The sequence below is a fragment of the Triticum dicoccoides genome, chromosome 5A (genome assembly GCF_002162155.2).
Source record: "Triticum dicoccoides isolate Atlit2015 ecotype Zavitan chromosome 5A, WEW_v2.0, whole genome shotgun sequence".
Taxonomy (NCBI): domain Eukaryota; kingdom Viridiplantae; phylum Streptophyta; class Magnoliopsida; order Poales; family Poaceae; genus Triticum; species Triticum dicoccoides.
In genome coordinates, this window is record NC_041388.1 from 333,534,635 (window position 1) to 333,551,758 (window position 17,124).

General features: G+C 44.8%; 1 protein-coding gene across 1 annotated transcript; it reads left to right on the plus strand.

Moving 5' to 3' along the window:
• The first annotated feature begins 2,415 nt into the window (after positions 1–2,415).
• Positions 2,416–3,226, plus strand: LOC119301326. Its single transcript, XM_037578281.1, has one exon. It carries the CDS (start codon positions 2,496–2,498, stop codon positions 3,003–3,005), a length of 510 nt encoding a protein of 169 aa, XP_037434178.1. The 5' UTR covers positions 2,416–2,495; the 3' UTR covers positions 3,006–3,226.
• The last annotated feature ends 13,898 nt before the right edge of the window (positions 3,227–17,124 follow it).

Consider the following 17,124-nt stretch of genomic DNA (forward strand, 5'->3'; position numbering starts at 1 on the left):
GTTTTCTCGGGAGTTGCGTCACCGTGAGCGAAGTCCTCCGGCAGTTGCACAAACGTCCTGAGGCTGTTGAAGCAGCCACCCCTACCCCAGACGGGCTTTGTGCTGCCCATCAACGCTCCGACCCGCCGTCGGTCAGTTTCTTCCACCTCGCACGCAATGTCTTCGACAAATTATTTGTTGGAGTAGAAGGTTTACATCACCAAATATACATCATCTGTTGGAGTAGAAGGTTTACATCATCAAATATATATCATGTGTTGGAGTTGGCCTCTTTTTTGAAGATGTAAAAATCACTTTTTGATTATGTAAATGATACAACACCCGTTATACATCTCCCAATCTACTGCAAATGCTCTTACAAGTTAGCTCTCCGTGTTAGCCAAGCACATTTGTCAGCTGGACTAGCTGCCGTCATCCCTTTTGTTGCGTAAGGTATGTATTTCGACTCCACGCGCCCGCATTTATTTTTCATGAAATTTTACATCGGACGCCTTTGAGTGGGCCGGCCCATTTGCGATTATTGGACGCACGCAGACATCAGCTCTCCTAAAACATTGGGCTTGGGATCCGCCTTGCGGAGGGAGGATACTGGAAGCCCACATTCAGCCTCAGACTGGCTAAGCCGCCTGGGACCTCCTCCTATAGCCCGCTCTCTGCGGCAAAGAGCCGCCGTTTCACACAAGCAACTCAACGGCTGGGCCGATAGACGACCTTCTACTACCAGTCCAGCTAGCTGTCTTGTCTGAGCATATTGTTGCGTCAACGCTAAAGAACCAATACTGCGCAGATCCAAATTATTTTAGGATTTTCGAAAGCATTTTTTCTTCAAAAAACGGAATCTTCTATGACAAGCAACACTTTTCAATTTTCTGAACAAATTTAAAAAAAACATTTTCGAAAACCAGAATGTTTTTAGAAAATCATCAAGATTTCTTGAAACGGGAACATTTTTCCAAATTCCAAAACAAAGTTGGAGACGCGAACATATTTTGAAATTCCTGAACAATATTTGAAAACACAAACATTTTTTGAAACTTGTGAACAATATATGAAACTGAGCAAATTTTTGCAACTCCGAAAAATAAAAAAAAAATAAAAATTTCCAAAATAAAATTTGGAGACGCCACACTTTCCAAATTTCTGAACAAAGTTTTTACAAAATATTTTTTCTAAAAAAATAAAAAAAATTAGAAAACATGAAGATTTCATGAAACAAGAACATTTTTCCAAATTCGAGAACAAAATTTGGAGACGCGAACATATTTAGAAACTCTTGAACAATATTTGAAAACACAAACATTTTTTTAAACTTGTGAACAATTTATGAAACTGAGAAAACTTTTAAAACACCTAAAAATAAAAATAAAAGTTCGAAAATAAAATTTGGAGACGCCACACTTTCCAAATTTCTGAACAATTTTTTTTAAAAAAAATACATTTTCGAAAACAAGATTTTTTTTAGAAAACATGAAGATTTCATGAAACAGGAACATCTTTCCAAGTTCCAAAACAAAATTTGGAGACGCGAACATAATTTGAAACTCCTGAACAAAATTTGAAAACACGAACATTTTTTAAAACTTGTGAACAATTTATGAAACTGAGACATGTGAAACTCAGGAAAAAAATAAAATCAGGAAAATTTCAAAAACAAAATTTGGAGACGCAACAGTTTCAAAATTTCTGAACAGATTTTTAAAAATAGTTTTTTTAAACAGAAATATTTAGAAAATCATGAAAATATCTTGAAAATGGGAATATTTTTCCAAATTCCAAAACAAAATTTGGACATGTGAACATATTTTGAAACTGTTGAACAAAATTTGAAAACACGATCATTTTTTAAAACTTGTGAACAATTTATGAAAATGAGATATTTTCTAAAACTCCGAAAAAATAAAACATGAACATTTTTTGCTATTTTCGAACAAATTTTGAAAATGGTAAAAAGAATTAACACCGGAATAGTTTCTGTGAAGTTGTGAAAATTTTGAAGAAAAACATTAGCAACAATTTTGGAAAACAAGAACATCTTTTGAAAATCCCGACCATTTTTTGAATTTGTGAATAATTTTTGAAAAGGACCATTTGTTGAATTTTCGAATATATTTTAAAAGCAAGAACAATTTTCGAACATGAACTTTCTTTAAGAAGATAAAATAACTTTGAAAAATAAAAATAAAAAAATAAACAGGAACGAAAAAAGAAAAGAAAAAGAAACCAAAACAGAAAAACAAAAAAGAAACAGTAAAACCGGTAAAAGAGATTAAAAAAACGGTTCAGGGAACATTCTAGAAGGTTCCCAAAACCGGCTGGAGTAGGTGCACTGTGTACGCGTAAGTGGGCCGGCCCATCGCGTCGCCGCTCGGTCGCTCGCCTGTGTGAAGCGCCGGCAGTTTGACGCAGAGAGCGTCAAATAGGAAATTCCAAGCCGCCTAGCCCAGCGCAGCGACTTCTGGAGTCCTCCAGCCAGCGCACGTGCCGTGCACGAAAAAATGGCCGAGGAGGGTAGGCACATCGCCGCCGGTGACCCCATCCGGCCGCCGCGGCTGGAGGATGCCGGCCTGGAGGACTGCGCGCTCCCGCCGGAATCCATCGCCGAGGCTTTCTCCCTTGCGGCGTTGGCCGTCTCCTCCCGCCTCCCCAACCTCTTCCTCTCCGACGACGAGGACGAGGACGAGGGAGGTGACCCGCTCGCGCCTCGTGGAGGCTGCGTGGAGGACGCGGGACCCACCCGCGGGGCCATTCCCGACGCCCTTGTTGGCGCAGGGGGCGGCAGCGAGGGCGGCGCCGACGAGGTCGTGGTCGTCGGCGGCGGTGGCGGAGGAGGCGGCGACGAGGTGGTAGTCGTCGGGCGCGGAGACGAGGAAGATAGGGTTGTTGTGGTCGGAGAAGAGCTGGGGCAGGAGAAGCGTTGCGGCAAGGGAACCAGAGAAGGAGAGCGCCGGAAGGAGGAGGAGGAGGAGATGGTGGAGAAGGCCATCTTGCTGGAAGATTTTGCGTGAGCTTTGTGAGCTTTTCCTTTAGCCTGATAAGATATTTCCCTTCCTTGTTTGTTTGACTTGTAATGTAGTGAATCTCCCTATGAGGAAGGCAAGAGTGAATTTATCTCAGATGTAGTGTTTAATTTTAAGATCATTACTAATGTGGTGTTTGATTTTAAGAACAGATGACAGTATGTTAGTCTCCAATGGCAAGCTACTTAGCATCAATGGTATTCGATTTAGTGCACTGCTGATGATTGTTGCTGTTTTCCTGTTCGATTGTTCAAAGAAGTTAGTGACAAGCTGCGAATGCACCTGACATTATTGGTTGTTGTAAAGGGAAATGATGCAAATGTGATTGTGTGTCTGATATATAATGTGTCTTAGTAGGGCTTGCAAACAGAGAAATGTTAGAAGAAACCACTGGATCTGACATGGCACCAAATCTTTCTATGGAAAAATGTTTGGTGCAGAAACCTTCCTCCATAAATTTATGAAGTGGGAAAATAATACAAGGCATCACTCGTAAAAATGAATAGAACAGAGCAGACTTTTTATTGATCATGAACATGATTTGTACTTTTTCAACTGGAACTGAAATTGGATTACTGATAAACTAACACCATTGCAGTACACAGTACCACTCTCATGAGGGAATTTAGTGAAAGCTTTTCTGTAAAATAATTAGATGTGCTCAGGTCACTAGCAGGTTAGACTTTTTTTTTGGTGTGTGGAAATAGCAGGTTAGACTGGTTAGTATGCTGATATCCCGGCCTATCAGACAATTGTTGTGTCAAAGTGAATGGAAGCGTTGAAAGGATGTATGAGTATGTTATATGGCCGGTTTAGCTAGGCCCAGCCGCCGACGCGCCCGATCATCGCCCCGTCCCACTCCATCCTTCCCCTACAACCTCCGGAGCAGATCCTTGTTCAATAGCTGAGTAACTAGTTAAATAGCTTGAAGGATTTTTCATCGTATAACATGGTCAAAGATAGTCACTGAGTCATTTCATTTCATTGTTGTGCCTATATCTTTGCAGCCCTGCAGGTAGCTTCCATGCTTAATCGTCTTATCTACAACACAAGATGAACTCAATGGTTCAAGTAATGATAAAAGATTTCAGCTAAGTCATCTAACAATCTGCTTAACAAAGATTTTTTTTTTTGCAACTAGCGCTTTTGATTGGCCAGTCACCCTTCCTGGTAGGATTACTGCAAAAAGGATATGATAGCCTGTTTCTCAAAAATCGATATATAAATTTTGATTGGGTCAGAGATTCACAGAACTACCATTATTTGCAATTGTTAATATGTTTGAGATATAATCATATAGCATGTGTCCATCTAGTCCTGTTTATGAGGTTTATCAGCTTTGTATTTCCATGTGCTTCAGTATTCCAACTTCCAAGTTAAGTCCTTGACCTGATTACTGGTGACCAACTCGCGTTAAGTGGGAATGAGCGATTCATTTATGTGATCTCAAGTGCTTAATGCATCAGTGATGCCAGATGTTTGGAGAGGTGCTTAACAGAAGATACCTATCTTTTCTTGCCATCTAGGACAGCTGCTAAGTAACTAATTTTGTAGCATTGACGCTTGTGGGCACTAGTGTTTAACAGGTATTTGGGTGTGTAACTACCTCTAACTAATAGAAAAGTCAACTACCGAAGCACCTATGCTTCTTACTTGGGTAAATGATGATGTGGTTATACTGCCCCTCTGTAGCACCCTGTAGAAGAATGTTTAATTGTGGATATCCTGATGGCTCCAATTTTTTTGTGTAGTATTAATTCATCTGGTCGTACAAAACACTGGATATTCTTCATACCATGCTTATAATGTGTTTCTTATCTTACTGATATAAAAAGAAAGAAAGAAAAATTGGACAAGATCAAAACTGTTCTTACCTGAAATGAATGTATGTGGCTGTCACAGTCTCACAGAGCCCCTCACCTTCCACATAGCAGCAGTGCTGATATGTGGATTGTGGATATGGATATTAGGTGCCTAACATGAGCTGATATATGCATTGTCGATATGGGTAAGGTGCTTAAGATGAGCTAATTGGTTACTGGGGATTTCCTTGTTCCATGAACTGAAACTCTGAGAGCACCATGCAAGGGGTGCTGGCCTGCTGGGAACATTTCAGACCTCTTAGCCTCCAATTTATCGACAACATATAGTTAGACCATGTGAAGTGAAGCTTTTGCCTTGTTGTGGACAGTATCCACTGCAGTCACGGGGAGAACCGACGCCCCTAAATTGGATTTTGTGAAACCACCGAGACTACAAACAGAATCTCTACCTTGTTGGCAGGCTTACAAGCGCAAGAAGTTGCTCGTTGATCTTTCTTGCATCAGAAATGCCCAAAAACATTGCTCTCAGGTGCTTATCAGAAGATAGTGGAGCTAGGACTGTGCAGAGAAATGAGGCAGACATCAGTACATCACTGTAGCTGCTTTGATCAATCTGTGCACCATGTCCACCGCAGGCCTAGCGTGGAGCATCATTGACAGGGATCACGGGTGGTATTGCCTACTAATGAGGCCAAGAAGCTCAGCTTAAGTCATGCTGATGTGCAGTCTGCATTATTGTCCTTGCTTTCCAGGTGTTCAACTGCAATCGGTTTTGGCTGATGCTCCTGCTACAGGGTGAGGTACATGCTGGCCTATGTGCACACAAGACATTTTCATCACCATTAGGGGTTTGAATCTGTGCTTCTTAAGATACTAGTGTGTTTATTTACATGCACTGGAGTGAGCATGGTCTGTTCATGGCTAATGTGGATAGCATCGTCACTCACGGGTGGTGGAGAACCGGAGAAGGAAATGCAGTGTCTTGCCATCCTGGAACAGTTGCGAGTTGTAGGCTTGTAGCCATCATTCTTGCGAAGTTTTGTCTGATGTGGGGTGGTCTTGTCATCTCAATCTGCAAGGGCAGGTGAACAAAGATAATCGATAGGTCGAAAATCTGGTAGGGAAATGTTGCACAGTTTGTGGTGCAAAATTTTGGTACGCATCTCCTGAAGCTTTTCCTTGCAGGCATGTTTCTCGTGCTCCATTCTTGACGGTGACAGGAAGGGAGCAGGCATCCAAGACACTCAAAATCCTGGAGAGATAATGCAATGCCATGGCCAGCACAAAAGGCAGGCGATGAAGAAGAAAAGGTATATAATATTCCGAGTGCCATGGACAAAAGCATGCTTATGAATGATTCTGCATCCTGGAAAGATGATCTCTGCACTGCATGTGATAATTATGCCAGTGTAGTGTATGGTGGTGGTAAGTTAACCCTACAAGGAGCACTCCCAAGATCGGATCCAGTCCACCATCAGGCTTGATCAAAGTATGCCATCTTTCATTCTTCCAGATTCAAAATTTAAAAAGCTGTAGTACTGATACCCATGCATGCATGTGCCGTTGCAGCTCTGGTCATGCTGTTGCATCATTCATGGCGGGTTTAGCGGCTGGAGTGGAGATCTAAGTTCATTCCAAACGAAAACCGAAGACCATGCGTGTACCGTAATACGGCTGCCTAGTTGCTGCCGTGCTGCCCTTTTAATAATGGAGATGCCAGATCCCTGGCCTGTGCTTATTTTTTACTACGCACTACATGATGTGCATGACCCTTTCCAGGAAAGTGAGATGATTGATCGGGGTTTGCTTGTTCTGGGGATAAGGATTCATGATTTCCTGGGTCAACACGCAAAAGTGTGAAATCCTTGATAGCAACTTTATGTTTCACTTGAAATTCACATGTTTCAGACCTCTTTGAGCATCCATCCACTGGTTATCTGATCTGCAGGACACCATATTGATTGGGCAGACGCGTAGTACGTGGGGCAGCTCTCCAGCATGGAGCTGACTCACTCTTTTGTCTTGCAGCAGCCACGATCTTCTCTGGAGCACTTCTACTGCGTGTGGTTACGGTCTGAACAGAGACACAGAGTCCTCTTTTTTCGTGCTTCGGGTATGGAAAAAATGTCAGATTTGTCAATTCTGGCGGTCTTGTTGCAAAATAAATGCATTTTTGTATTGCTGTGAACACCCACGACGGGGTGTGCTCATTGAGTCATTGGTAAGACAATCTTGTGAATTTTACTGCTCGTAGCACACATTGCTCTCCTCACGCATTAGGCTGCTCATAGTGGGAGTAACATAGGTAGTAATTTAGATGCCACATAAGCAAAAATGATGAGGTGGCAAGTAGTTAATGAGGAGAGAGGCAAATAGAGTAACATAATATGTTACCATCACATAGCGCTTTCCAATGCAAAATGAGTCTACAAAATAATAAATGAAGACATCTATGTTACCACATATATGATACTACGCACTATGAAGGTAGTAACATAGACTAGTAACATATGCATGTTACTAGTCTAAGTTACTCTCCACTATGACCAGCCTTACACCTTCATGTTCTCTGTGGCTGGGTCGGATCTCGCATTCAATGAACTCTGAATTTTCTGCACAAGGCGTGTAATAAATGGAGATGACCGTGAGAAGTGGCTGAGCAATTGAGACAGACAGACAAATACGAGTATTTAACCAAAAACTACCACAATTCACGGAACCATGACAAAAAATTACCACTTTACGATTTTGTGTGAAAAACTACCGCTTTTTTCCTAAACCGTGGCAAAAAACTACCAAGTCTGAAAAGAGCCCGATTTGACTCTTTTAAGTGCGTTTCTGACAGAGTTGGCCCACACATAAGCAGGCTAAAAAAGCAATCGGGTCCCTAGTTTTTTTTAAAAAAGCAATCCAGTCCTCGGCGAGGCACAGCACGCTCGCGGCGACGGCGGCGGCTGCTGCGCACGCAAGCCAGCCGGCCAGCAAGCGGCGAGCGTCGTGGCGGCGGTGCTCGTGCTCCTCTACATCTCCTTGCTGCAGCAGCTTGCTGAGCAGCAGCAGCCCAGCCCCTCTTCTCCTTCTCCACTGTCTCCTCTCCGTCTCCTTCTCCTCTGCCTCCTCTCCTTCTCTTGCAGCAGCAGCACGGGCACGAGCTCCTCCTCTCGCACAGCCCCGCCGCACTGCACAGCCGCACCTCGTCGCAGCCCCACTGCCGCACGCGCACACGCAGCCGTGCGCAACCGCTCGAGCAGCCGCCCCGCCGGCTTGCCGCAGCAGCGCGTGCAGGATCCTCCCCTTGCCTGACGCAGCCGGGCCCCATGGCACGCGCAGCTCGCAGGGCCGCCGCGAGCTCGCCACGCCGCCGCCGTCGCGCATCCCAGTGCCTCCTCGCACGCGTGCACGCAGCCGCCCGCCCCCTCCAGTCGCTGGAGGACTGGATTGCTTTTTTTAAAAAAACTAGGGACCCGATTGCTTTTTTAGCCTGCTTATGTGTGGGCCAACTCTGTCAGAAACGCATTTAAAAGAGCCAAATCGGGCTCTTTTCAGACTTGGTAGTTTTTTGCCACGGTTTAGGAAAAAAGCGGTAGTTTTTCGCACAAAATCGTAAAGTGGTAGTTTTTCGTCACGGTTCCGTGAATTGTGGTAGTTTTTGGTTAAATACTCGACAGATACAGGTATAGTTTCTTACTATTTGCCAGAACTGTCTTGATGATTACTTGCTCCAGGTTCAGGTTCCAGCCGGTAGCACTTGCCTTTCTCGCGCCGTCTCACGTGCTTGTAGCATGTGATTTTTACCTCTTGCAGATCGGGATGCGCACCGGATCGGTATCTCATCAGTGGAATGAAAACTCTGCGTCCGGATCCCAGCGATCGAGATTCGCCCCATCTGGACCGTCCATCTAATTCCCTTGATCTGATGTGCAGACGCTAGCATGATAAAGCTCTGCCGGGAACCTCCGCTTAATTCCCTTGTCTCTGTAGCTCCGCATGTGATGTACTAGTACGGGTGATTTGACAGGGACTCACATGGTCTGGCCGCAGAGATCTTGTGATCCTCCTGTCGCTCAGTTCAGTCAGTTGGCCTCACTCCGGCTCTGCCGGTGGTTGTTGTGGGCGAGAAGCCTCGAACTGTGGATTTTTTTTCAGCTTTCTTCTTTATGGGAATGATTATAAATTCTACGGCTGCTATGTTTTTGGCGCTTTGAGTAAATGGTGTTTCCATAAGTATTACTTCCTCCGTTTTGAATTACTTGTCGCAGGTATGGATGTATGTAAATGTATTTTAGTTCTAGATATATCCATTTCTGTGACGAGTAATTTGGAACAGAGGGAGTAGATCTGTTGTTTTGCCAATCAAATCCTTTTTATCTTAGCTGTGCTGCGGATTTGGCGTGGATGCAGATGTTGGCCTCGCATGGCAAGGGCCCCCTCGTGTTAGTCCGCTGGCAGTAGGGTCCTGCCTGCAAAATCGGAAGGAACAGGCACAAGCCGGTGACGGTGATGCTGCCATGCTGGAGTGGGTGATGGACAAGCTGTCAAACAACCTACAGAATTTGACAAAACTGCCGAGCACCGCGGTGCAATCTTGTCCGTGTCTCTAGGAGTCGTCCAGCTGACGATGAGCGGCGAGCGATGGCACCATGCGCATCCAACCGCCCAGGACGCAAGGTGAAGACTTTTACAGGTAGTGGTGTGTGTGTGTAGGGCTAGAATTTTAACTCTTAAGATTCATGAGTTAACGAGTAGCTCGTGACTCAGCTCGGCTCGACTCGAACTCGAGTCAAGTCGATTTTAATCTGAGCTCGTTCACATACCGAGTTTAAGGTGCCGAGCTAATGAGTTACTCCCTCTGTCAAGAAATATAACATCGTTTAGATCACTAAGATATATCGATCTAAACACTTTTATATTTTTCATACAGAAGGAGTGCTTGTTTAGCTCATTAAGCTCGTTAATTAAAAGAGGAGTGAGATAAGTACCAACATCTTTGTTCATTGTTGTCATTTTTTTTTCTCGAATACGCACGAGCATGCGTATCATATATTCATAGAAGAAGAGGCCAAGATGACCGATACAACGCCTTTCGGCACAATGCTACACCAAGAGGTTAGCATCCCCATCCACCATGACAACACTGACACACTACTCGCCCTGCCCAAACTCCAGCCATAAATGGCGAAGATGTAGAACACAGAGCACACATGCCGCGTCACATCCGGATCCAACACCTCGGAGTACAACCTTCAAACCAAACTAGATCAACGCACCCTCCACTCTTAGTGCCTAGGAGATCGGCAAGTGAACAGCAAGAGCTAGCCTAACTTGAGGAAGATATCTCAAAAGAGGCGTCGAAGATGGAGTACATTGCGCCCTGGATGCCCATGCCCACGGCAACAACCAGCACGTGACAACATGGCGCCTAAAGCCGCATCGCCGAGGCAAACGAGGCAACCACACCAGCTACTCCTCCACGCTAGACACCCCAAGCACCCACGCAACGTCTCCAAGGAGAGGACGACGCCATGGCGCCGCCGCTGCGTGGCCCGGCGAACCGAACCTGGGGTTTCCCCCGGTGCTTGATCAGGGGATGGACATGGCCATGACAACGCCTCCAGGGAGGAGACGGCGCCCACAGGCGTCGTCGTTGCCCGCAGCCACAGCAGCGCACGGATTTCTCCTGACCGTGTTCATCAAGTCTACGCAGAATAGCAAACTAGGAAGTGGGGAGCAAAGTTGTCACCTTGGGCCATTACCGTGGAGAGGGAAGTAGCATGTTGCCGTCGTCGAGCCACAAATCAGCCGGCAGCAACCACACGCCGCCAACATTTCGAACCACCGCGCCACCTTGCCGCATGGTTTTCCGGGGCCGCCGCCCCGGCTTCCACACTGAGGATCCACTTTCCAGAGCCGCTCTGCCACCAGCCAACACCCGCCTACCATCCATGGGCCAACACCGCCATCACCAGGACATCTCTCCACCACCTCGAGCGACGCCGCCGCGCCGCCCCCGTCGATCCGTAGCACACCGCCACCACCACGGATCCGCAGACGCCAGCCGGAGCAGCCACGTCCCAGCCCGCCCGCCATGCGCGGAGGTCCACCATGGAAGCCGCCGTCTTGGCCGGATCTGGGAGAGCACGGACCCCCGAAACGAGGCCATCCCGTAGCCCCACGCCGGGAACCGCCGGCCACCGCACTCCCCTGCCTCCGCGTCCCCAGGGCCGCCGCCCCGGCATGCCCGCGCCGGCCAGCCGCCATCCCCGCCCCCAGCCGAGTCCGGCGGTCGCCAGCGCCACCACGAGAAGGAGCCGCCCCCGGCGCCGTTTGGCAGCGGGGGCCCGCCGCCACCGCGGCGCAGATGCCGGCGGCAGCGGCGGAGTGGGAGCACCGGATTGAGGGCTTCTAGGCGGCGGCGCAGTTGCGCCCCCGGAGTCGCCTGGGGAACGACTCGGGGGGTTGGGGTCAAATTATGCTGGGTACATATCGTGAAGCTTCTTTCCGATAATAGTGTATCAAGTGTTCCTTGGTGTAAATAGTTGATTTTTGAAGAAAAGTATGCGTCTATAAATATATTTTGTAGATAAATTGCATACATGCTCCATCCGTTTCAAAATATAGCACGCCCGCGCTTTTCGAGGTTCAACTTCAACCATAAATTTAGCCAATGAGACCGACTACGGAGGGAGCAAAAATTATATAATTGAAAACTTCTTTTGAATATGAATTCATTGGTATAATTTTTTCTCCCATCGCTGTCTGTCTCGTTGGTTAAATTTATGGTCAAAGTTGAAGTACAGAAATGGAAGACGCACTATATGTTGGAACAGAGGGAGTAGTACATATATTTTGTTATTTCACATCTATAATTAGCTTAACGTGTTAAACAATCTAGCTCGCGAGTTACACGAGCCGACACGAATTTGAATCTGAGCTCGTTATGTTAACGAGTCGAGCCAAGGTAACTCGTTCCATAAATATATCTTTTCATTGATAGAAAAAGTTAGAATATGTACAAAGTGGGGTGCATCGTACGACATGTATGCAACACAAGGAGGCGTTGACGATCTACCTAGAACAGCGAGACATGGGGTGCCCATCCCAAATTATCAATACATCACGAGTCTTAACTCGGGCCAAATGTTATTAATCCTAGTGGCGACAACGCACAGCCAAAGCCTCACGTCATCCTAGATAGTCTACAATAGGTGAACATCGAAGGGGCGCTGGCCATTGAAGATGCAACCATTTCGGTGCTTCCAGTACCACTAGGTCATGAGCATGATGATGGAGGAGAGCCCATGACGATGTGAGGTAGGGGCATGGGAGCAAGTGGAAGTCCACTAGTTCGGGAAGAGTTTCAACCGATTGGAGAACAAATGGTTCGTATGAGAACAAATGGCTGTTGATGAGTCTCGTGATGCATCCGTTAGAGAACAAATGGCTGTCATTATCAGGTTTTTGAACATAAAGGGATATATTTTGGAAAGGTTACTTGCTGTCAAGCATGTAGTGAACACCACATCCGCTTCTCTCAAAAGATCCTTGGATGAAGTGTTTGCTACCCATGGATTATCCATGTCTAGATTGAGAGGGCAAGGCTATGATGGCACCTCAAATATGAGTGGGCAACTAAATGGCTTAAAAAATCTGGTGCTAGATGAAAATCCACATGCGTTTTATGTTCACTGTTTTGCCCATCAGCTTCAATTAGTGATTGTGGCTGCTGTGAAGGGTATCCTAACTTCTAGTGATTTCTTTGGATATGCAAATATGGTTGTAACCATGGTTAGTATATTTTATAACTCATTGAATATTCAAGTGATGACTTATACTTTACAATGATTTCGATTTCTTGCTGACTTGTACTTTGCAATGCTTTGATCTGTAGGTCAGTGCTTCTTGTAAAAGAAAAGATGCATTATTACATAAGCATCATGAAAATATTGTGTGGCAATTAGAAAATGGGGAGATTCTTAAAGGAAGAGGCAAACATCAAGAGGCAACTTTAGCAAGACCTGGTGATACGCGATGAGGATCTCACCACAGGACATTGATTCGGCTTTATCAAATGTGGGATTCGGTGATTCAAGTGCTACATGCTATTTCTCATGATGGGGAGGAGGCGGGTGATAGAGGCAAAGCATCATGTTTGATGAAATCTATGGAGGTCTTTGAATTTGTTCTGATCTTACATTTGATGCTTAAAGTGCTTGATTTGACTAATGACTTGTCACAAGCATTGCAACAAAAGGATTAAAACATAGTAAGTGCAACGAACATGATTGTGTCTGTTAAAAGTTTATTACAACAGCTAAGAGATGACGGATGGGAGGCACTTTTGGCGGCTGCCACTTCGTTTTGTATTCAAAGGGAGATACCAGTGCCTAGTATGGATGAGAATATACCAGCAAGGGGTTACCCAAGGAGTTCCCGCAAAATGGTTAGTTGCTTCCATCAGTACAAAGTTGAAATACTCAATGAGGTTCTTGATAGAAACATAGCTGAGATGAATAACCAGTTCAGCAAAACTTCAACAAGGTTATTGATATGCATTGCTAGTCTAGATCCTAGAGACTCATTTAGCAGATTTAATCATGAGAACCTACTTGAGCTTGCATCTATGTACTCAGTCGAGTTCGATCCAGAAGAACAATATCATTTGGACGGTCAGCTCAAGATATACACTGATATGATGAAAAGGTCTGATGTTTTTTGCAGTTGCGGCAGTCTCCCTAATCTTGCTCTCAAGTTGGTTGAAACTAAGGAACATTTACACTTTCCTTTGGTTTACCGACTCATCACACTTGCTTTGACTTTGCCAGTAGCGACGACATCTGTTGAAAGAGTTTTCTTAGCCATGAATATCATTAAGACAGATTTGAGAAATAAGATAGTTGATGATTGGTTGAATGATCTGATGATATGCTATGTAGAGCGAGATATATTTGCTGGAATTGATGATAAGAAGATCATAGAACATTTTCACAGCTTGATAGACCATAGAGGCCATCTACCAAACCCTCCCCGTATACTTACGACTTAGGGTAAATACTTCTGTTATCTGATTCAAACTATTTCCTTACTTGTTCCAATACATGTATTGATATCAGCTTGTTCACCTGTTGTAGGTATCTATTAGTCATGGAGTTGGATATTTTGGGCCATGGAATGAATTATTCAAGCAGCGGGAGTCCAAGTTAGTAGTTATGTGTGAAGTTTATGTTATATTTTGTGATTTTGGGTGGTTACAACCTAGTTCTCGAGAATCTTGAAGTGTTCTTAATTATTGGTCATGTAAATTTTCGAGTGCATCTAGCTTCATATTTGAATTTTATGAGATTTGGTTCAGCAGACTTGCATTCGTCAATCAAATTTTTTATTCCTTCAATGTTTCACTCTGACTAAGTTCAATTCCTGGATCCGCCACTGAAGGGGAATGAGCGTGGATTGGCACCATTAAAGAATTTCGTGCCATACATGTCAAGAGAAGGGGCAATCTACGAGAAGATGGTGCATCTCCTTAGGGACCTGATCACAGAGTAAGCAGAAATCATCATGGGGAAGCCCTCGACGGTGAAGCCAGTCTAACAATGGCCCTCCAAGGCCAACCAAGTGAAGACCTTAACCCGCGGTGGCGGCGGGGGGGGGGGGAGTCTTCTAGGAGAGCCACCAATGAGGGTACGGTAGGTGCCATCCGTGACACCAGACTTTGGTAGAAGTTGTGTGGGTGCATCCTTGTAGTGGTGTGCTTGTGCGTCTATGTTGTGCTCGTTTTTTCTTCTAAAAAGGCATCATCATGTTCCGCAACCACAATCCGAAACAAAGTTTTCAAAGTGTGATGGGTGGTATCATCATATGGACTACTATATCAACCATGTTGTGGTTTTGTTGGGTGTTGAGACTTAGTATCGACCGATATTTTGATCATATTAGTGCAGTACTCCCTCCGCTCCAATAGGTGGCGTATAAACTGAGTCAAAAAGCCAACACTTTCTAAGTTTGTGGAAGCATGTATACAAAATATGAAGGTAAACAATACCAATGTATCCGTCATTACATACATTTTCATAATTTACTTATATTTGACATTCTGGTTGTTGATTTTTTCTTGCATATATTTGATCAAACTTAGAAATAATTAACTTCTACTTGAGTGTATATGCCATATATTTGGGAATATATGGAGTATCTAGCATATTGGCCGCTCAGAATAGATCAAACACTTTGAGTGGAAATTAATTGTTTATAGAAAACAACAAAGGGAAATCCATGTGCCACAAACCAAGTTAAAAGCCAACAAATTCTCATAGTGCACAAATATTTTTTTTCCCAAAGGAGCAAAAGTTCTATGTTAATCAAGCATCGTCATTATAGGAAAACCCCTGAAGGAAAAGAAAAATACAATCCTGCCATTGGTTAGGCATCCATAGTATCCATCCCGCACATGCTGATGGCGCACCGTTGTGCCGTTGATGGAGTTTCGCATCGCCGCCGGGGCAAGAAATTAGTATCCATGTAGGTGGCCAAGACAACAATGATCTCTATTAAGAAGTTTCGGTGATGTCGACCCCGAAGGATCCACAACTCGTGAAAGAAGACGACAATGGGTCGATTAGTGATATTTACTGGGGAAACAAAATATCCCACGCCTTAGAGCCACCTGGGTTATTTTGGTGGCGAGCTATCTCCCAATCCGGTGATATTTACCAGGGAACTTTGACTTCCTCGGTCAATATTGGTGATGGCTCTTTCCCCCTCCTGTTTTGGAAAGACATGTGGCAACCCCAGATTCAAGTTGATGCTTACATAGAGTCTTTTTCTTTGCGATGAATAAAGATCTCCATGCAAAAAAACTGGGTATGTTTGAACTGCAAGAGGGCTTCCAAGTCCCTCTCTCCACCCAAGTGCACGAAGAAGTCAGACAAATTAAAACCCTAACGATTCTTCTTTAAAGATGGTATAGTTAATGAGGCATTCGGTTCAATATGGAAGTCAAAATGAAAAATGAAGCTTAAAGTGCTTTCTTTACTCCTCCTCGTTGATCAACTCAACACTATAAATATGCTTCATCATCACCACTATACTGTAGGAAATGATCATACATGCCCGTTGTGCTCCATTGCGGTTGAGAAAATAGTGGAACACCTCTTCTTTCGTTGCTCCTTCAATATTTATTGATGGAATGCCCTTCATATGACTTGGCTCCCAACTAGTGATGGACTCCGTGCTATAAATGAGGCCATGGTTGGGTAGTCTAGATTGATGTATATGGAGATTTTCATCACGGTGGCGTGGAACATTAAGGAAGGAAAGGATAATATCCTATTTCGATGGACCCCCCCCCCTAAACACACACATTGAGAATTGAGATCCTAGAGGGATATGTTTAAGAATGACTTTGCTCTCCTTGCCCAGAAGGCAAAACCTGGCCTAGAGCCTTTCTATTTCTCTTGTAATTTCCTTCTCTTAGACAACTCTAGTTTCCCTTTACTATCCTTACCCTCTTTGGTTCAACCTCCGCCGCTTCTTCTGGGGTGGGGGTGGGGACATGTAGTACAATGTAATTTTAGTGGCGACACATTAATACATGTGTCGATAAGAGCCTTTCCTCTTGTCTTCAGGTTAAAAAAATGCTTGGGCGGTCACACCTAAACATCCACCCGAGTTGACATAATAACAAGATTGATGTTATTGATGTCAAAGCACCACACAACCAACAAAGACACATCCATCTCCCGGCTACTTTGACATAGGGAAGGCAATTTTTCACCCGATCTCGTTGCTAGATCTGACTACACACACACCGCCGCCAAAGAGACCTTATTGGGCACCGCCCGCCACCACCACCGGACGGACGAAGCGATGGACAACAAAGACCTACATGTCCACACGATATCACCACTAGATCCAACGACACATGCACTGCTAAGGCCGGAGTAGAAGCTAAAGGAAGGATTACTGAACACCGCCACCACCATCACCAGAAAGGCCGAAGCAAGAGACAAGTGAATACCTACACAATGTCCCACGATAAGGTAACAACAATAATCCCACTGATAGATTGGGACCTCACGACACACCCCACCAATAGAGTCGGGAAGCCGGCGGGAGGCGGTGAAGGAGGATGCAGGCGATCTAACGGAGGATGGGTGGCAGAGTGAAAACTCTAAATCGCGTATGAGAGACATTAAAGCAGTACACTTACTACATATGGTCATGTTTCTAATTTTACGTATCGATCCAAGCTAGGTACTAAACAAAGTATTTTTTCCTAATGTCAGTTT

Coding starts and splice junctions, on each gene's coding strand:
- LOC119301326 (XM_037578281.1), top strand. CDS start 2,496: ATGGCCGAGGAGGGTAGGCACATCGCCGCCGGTGACCCCATCCGGCCG.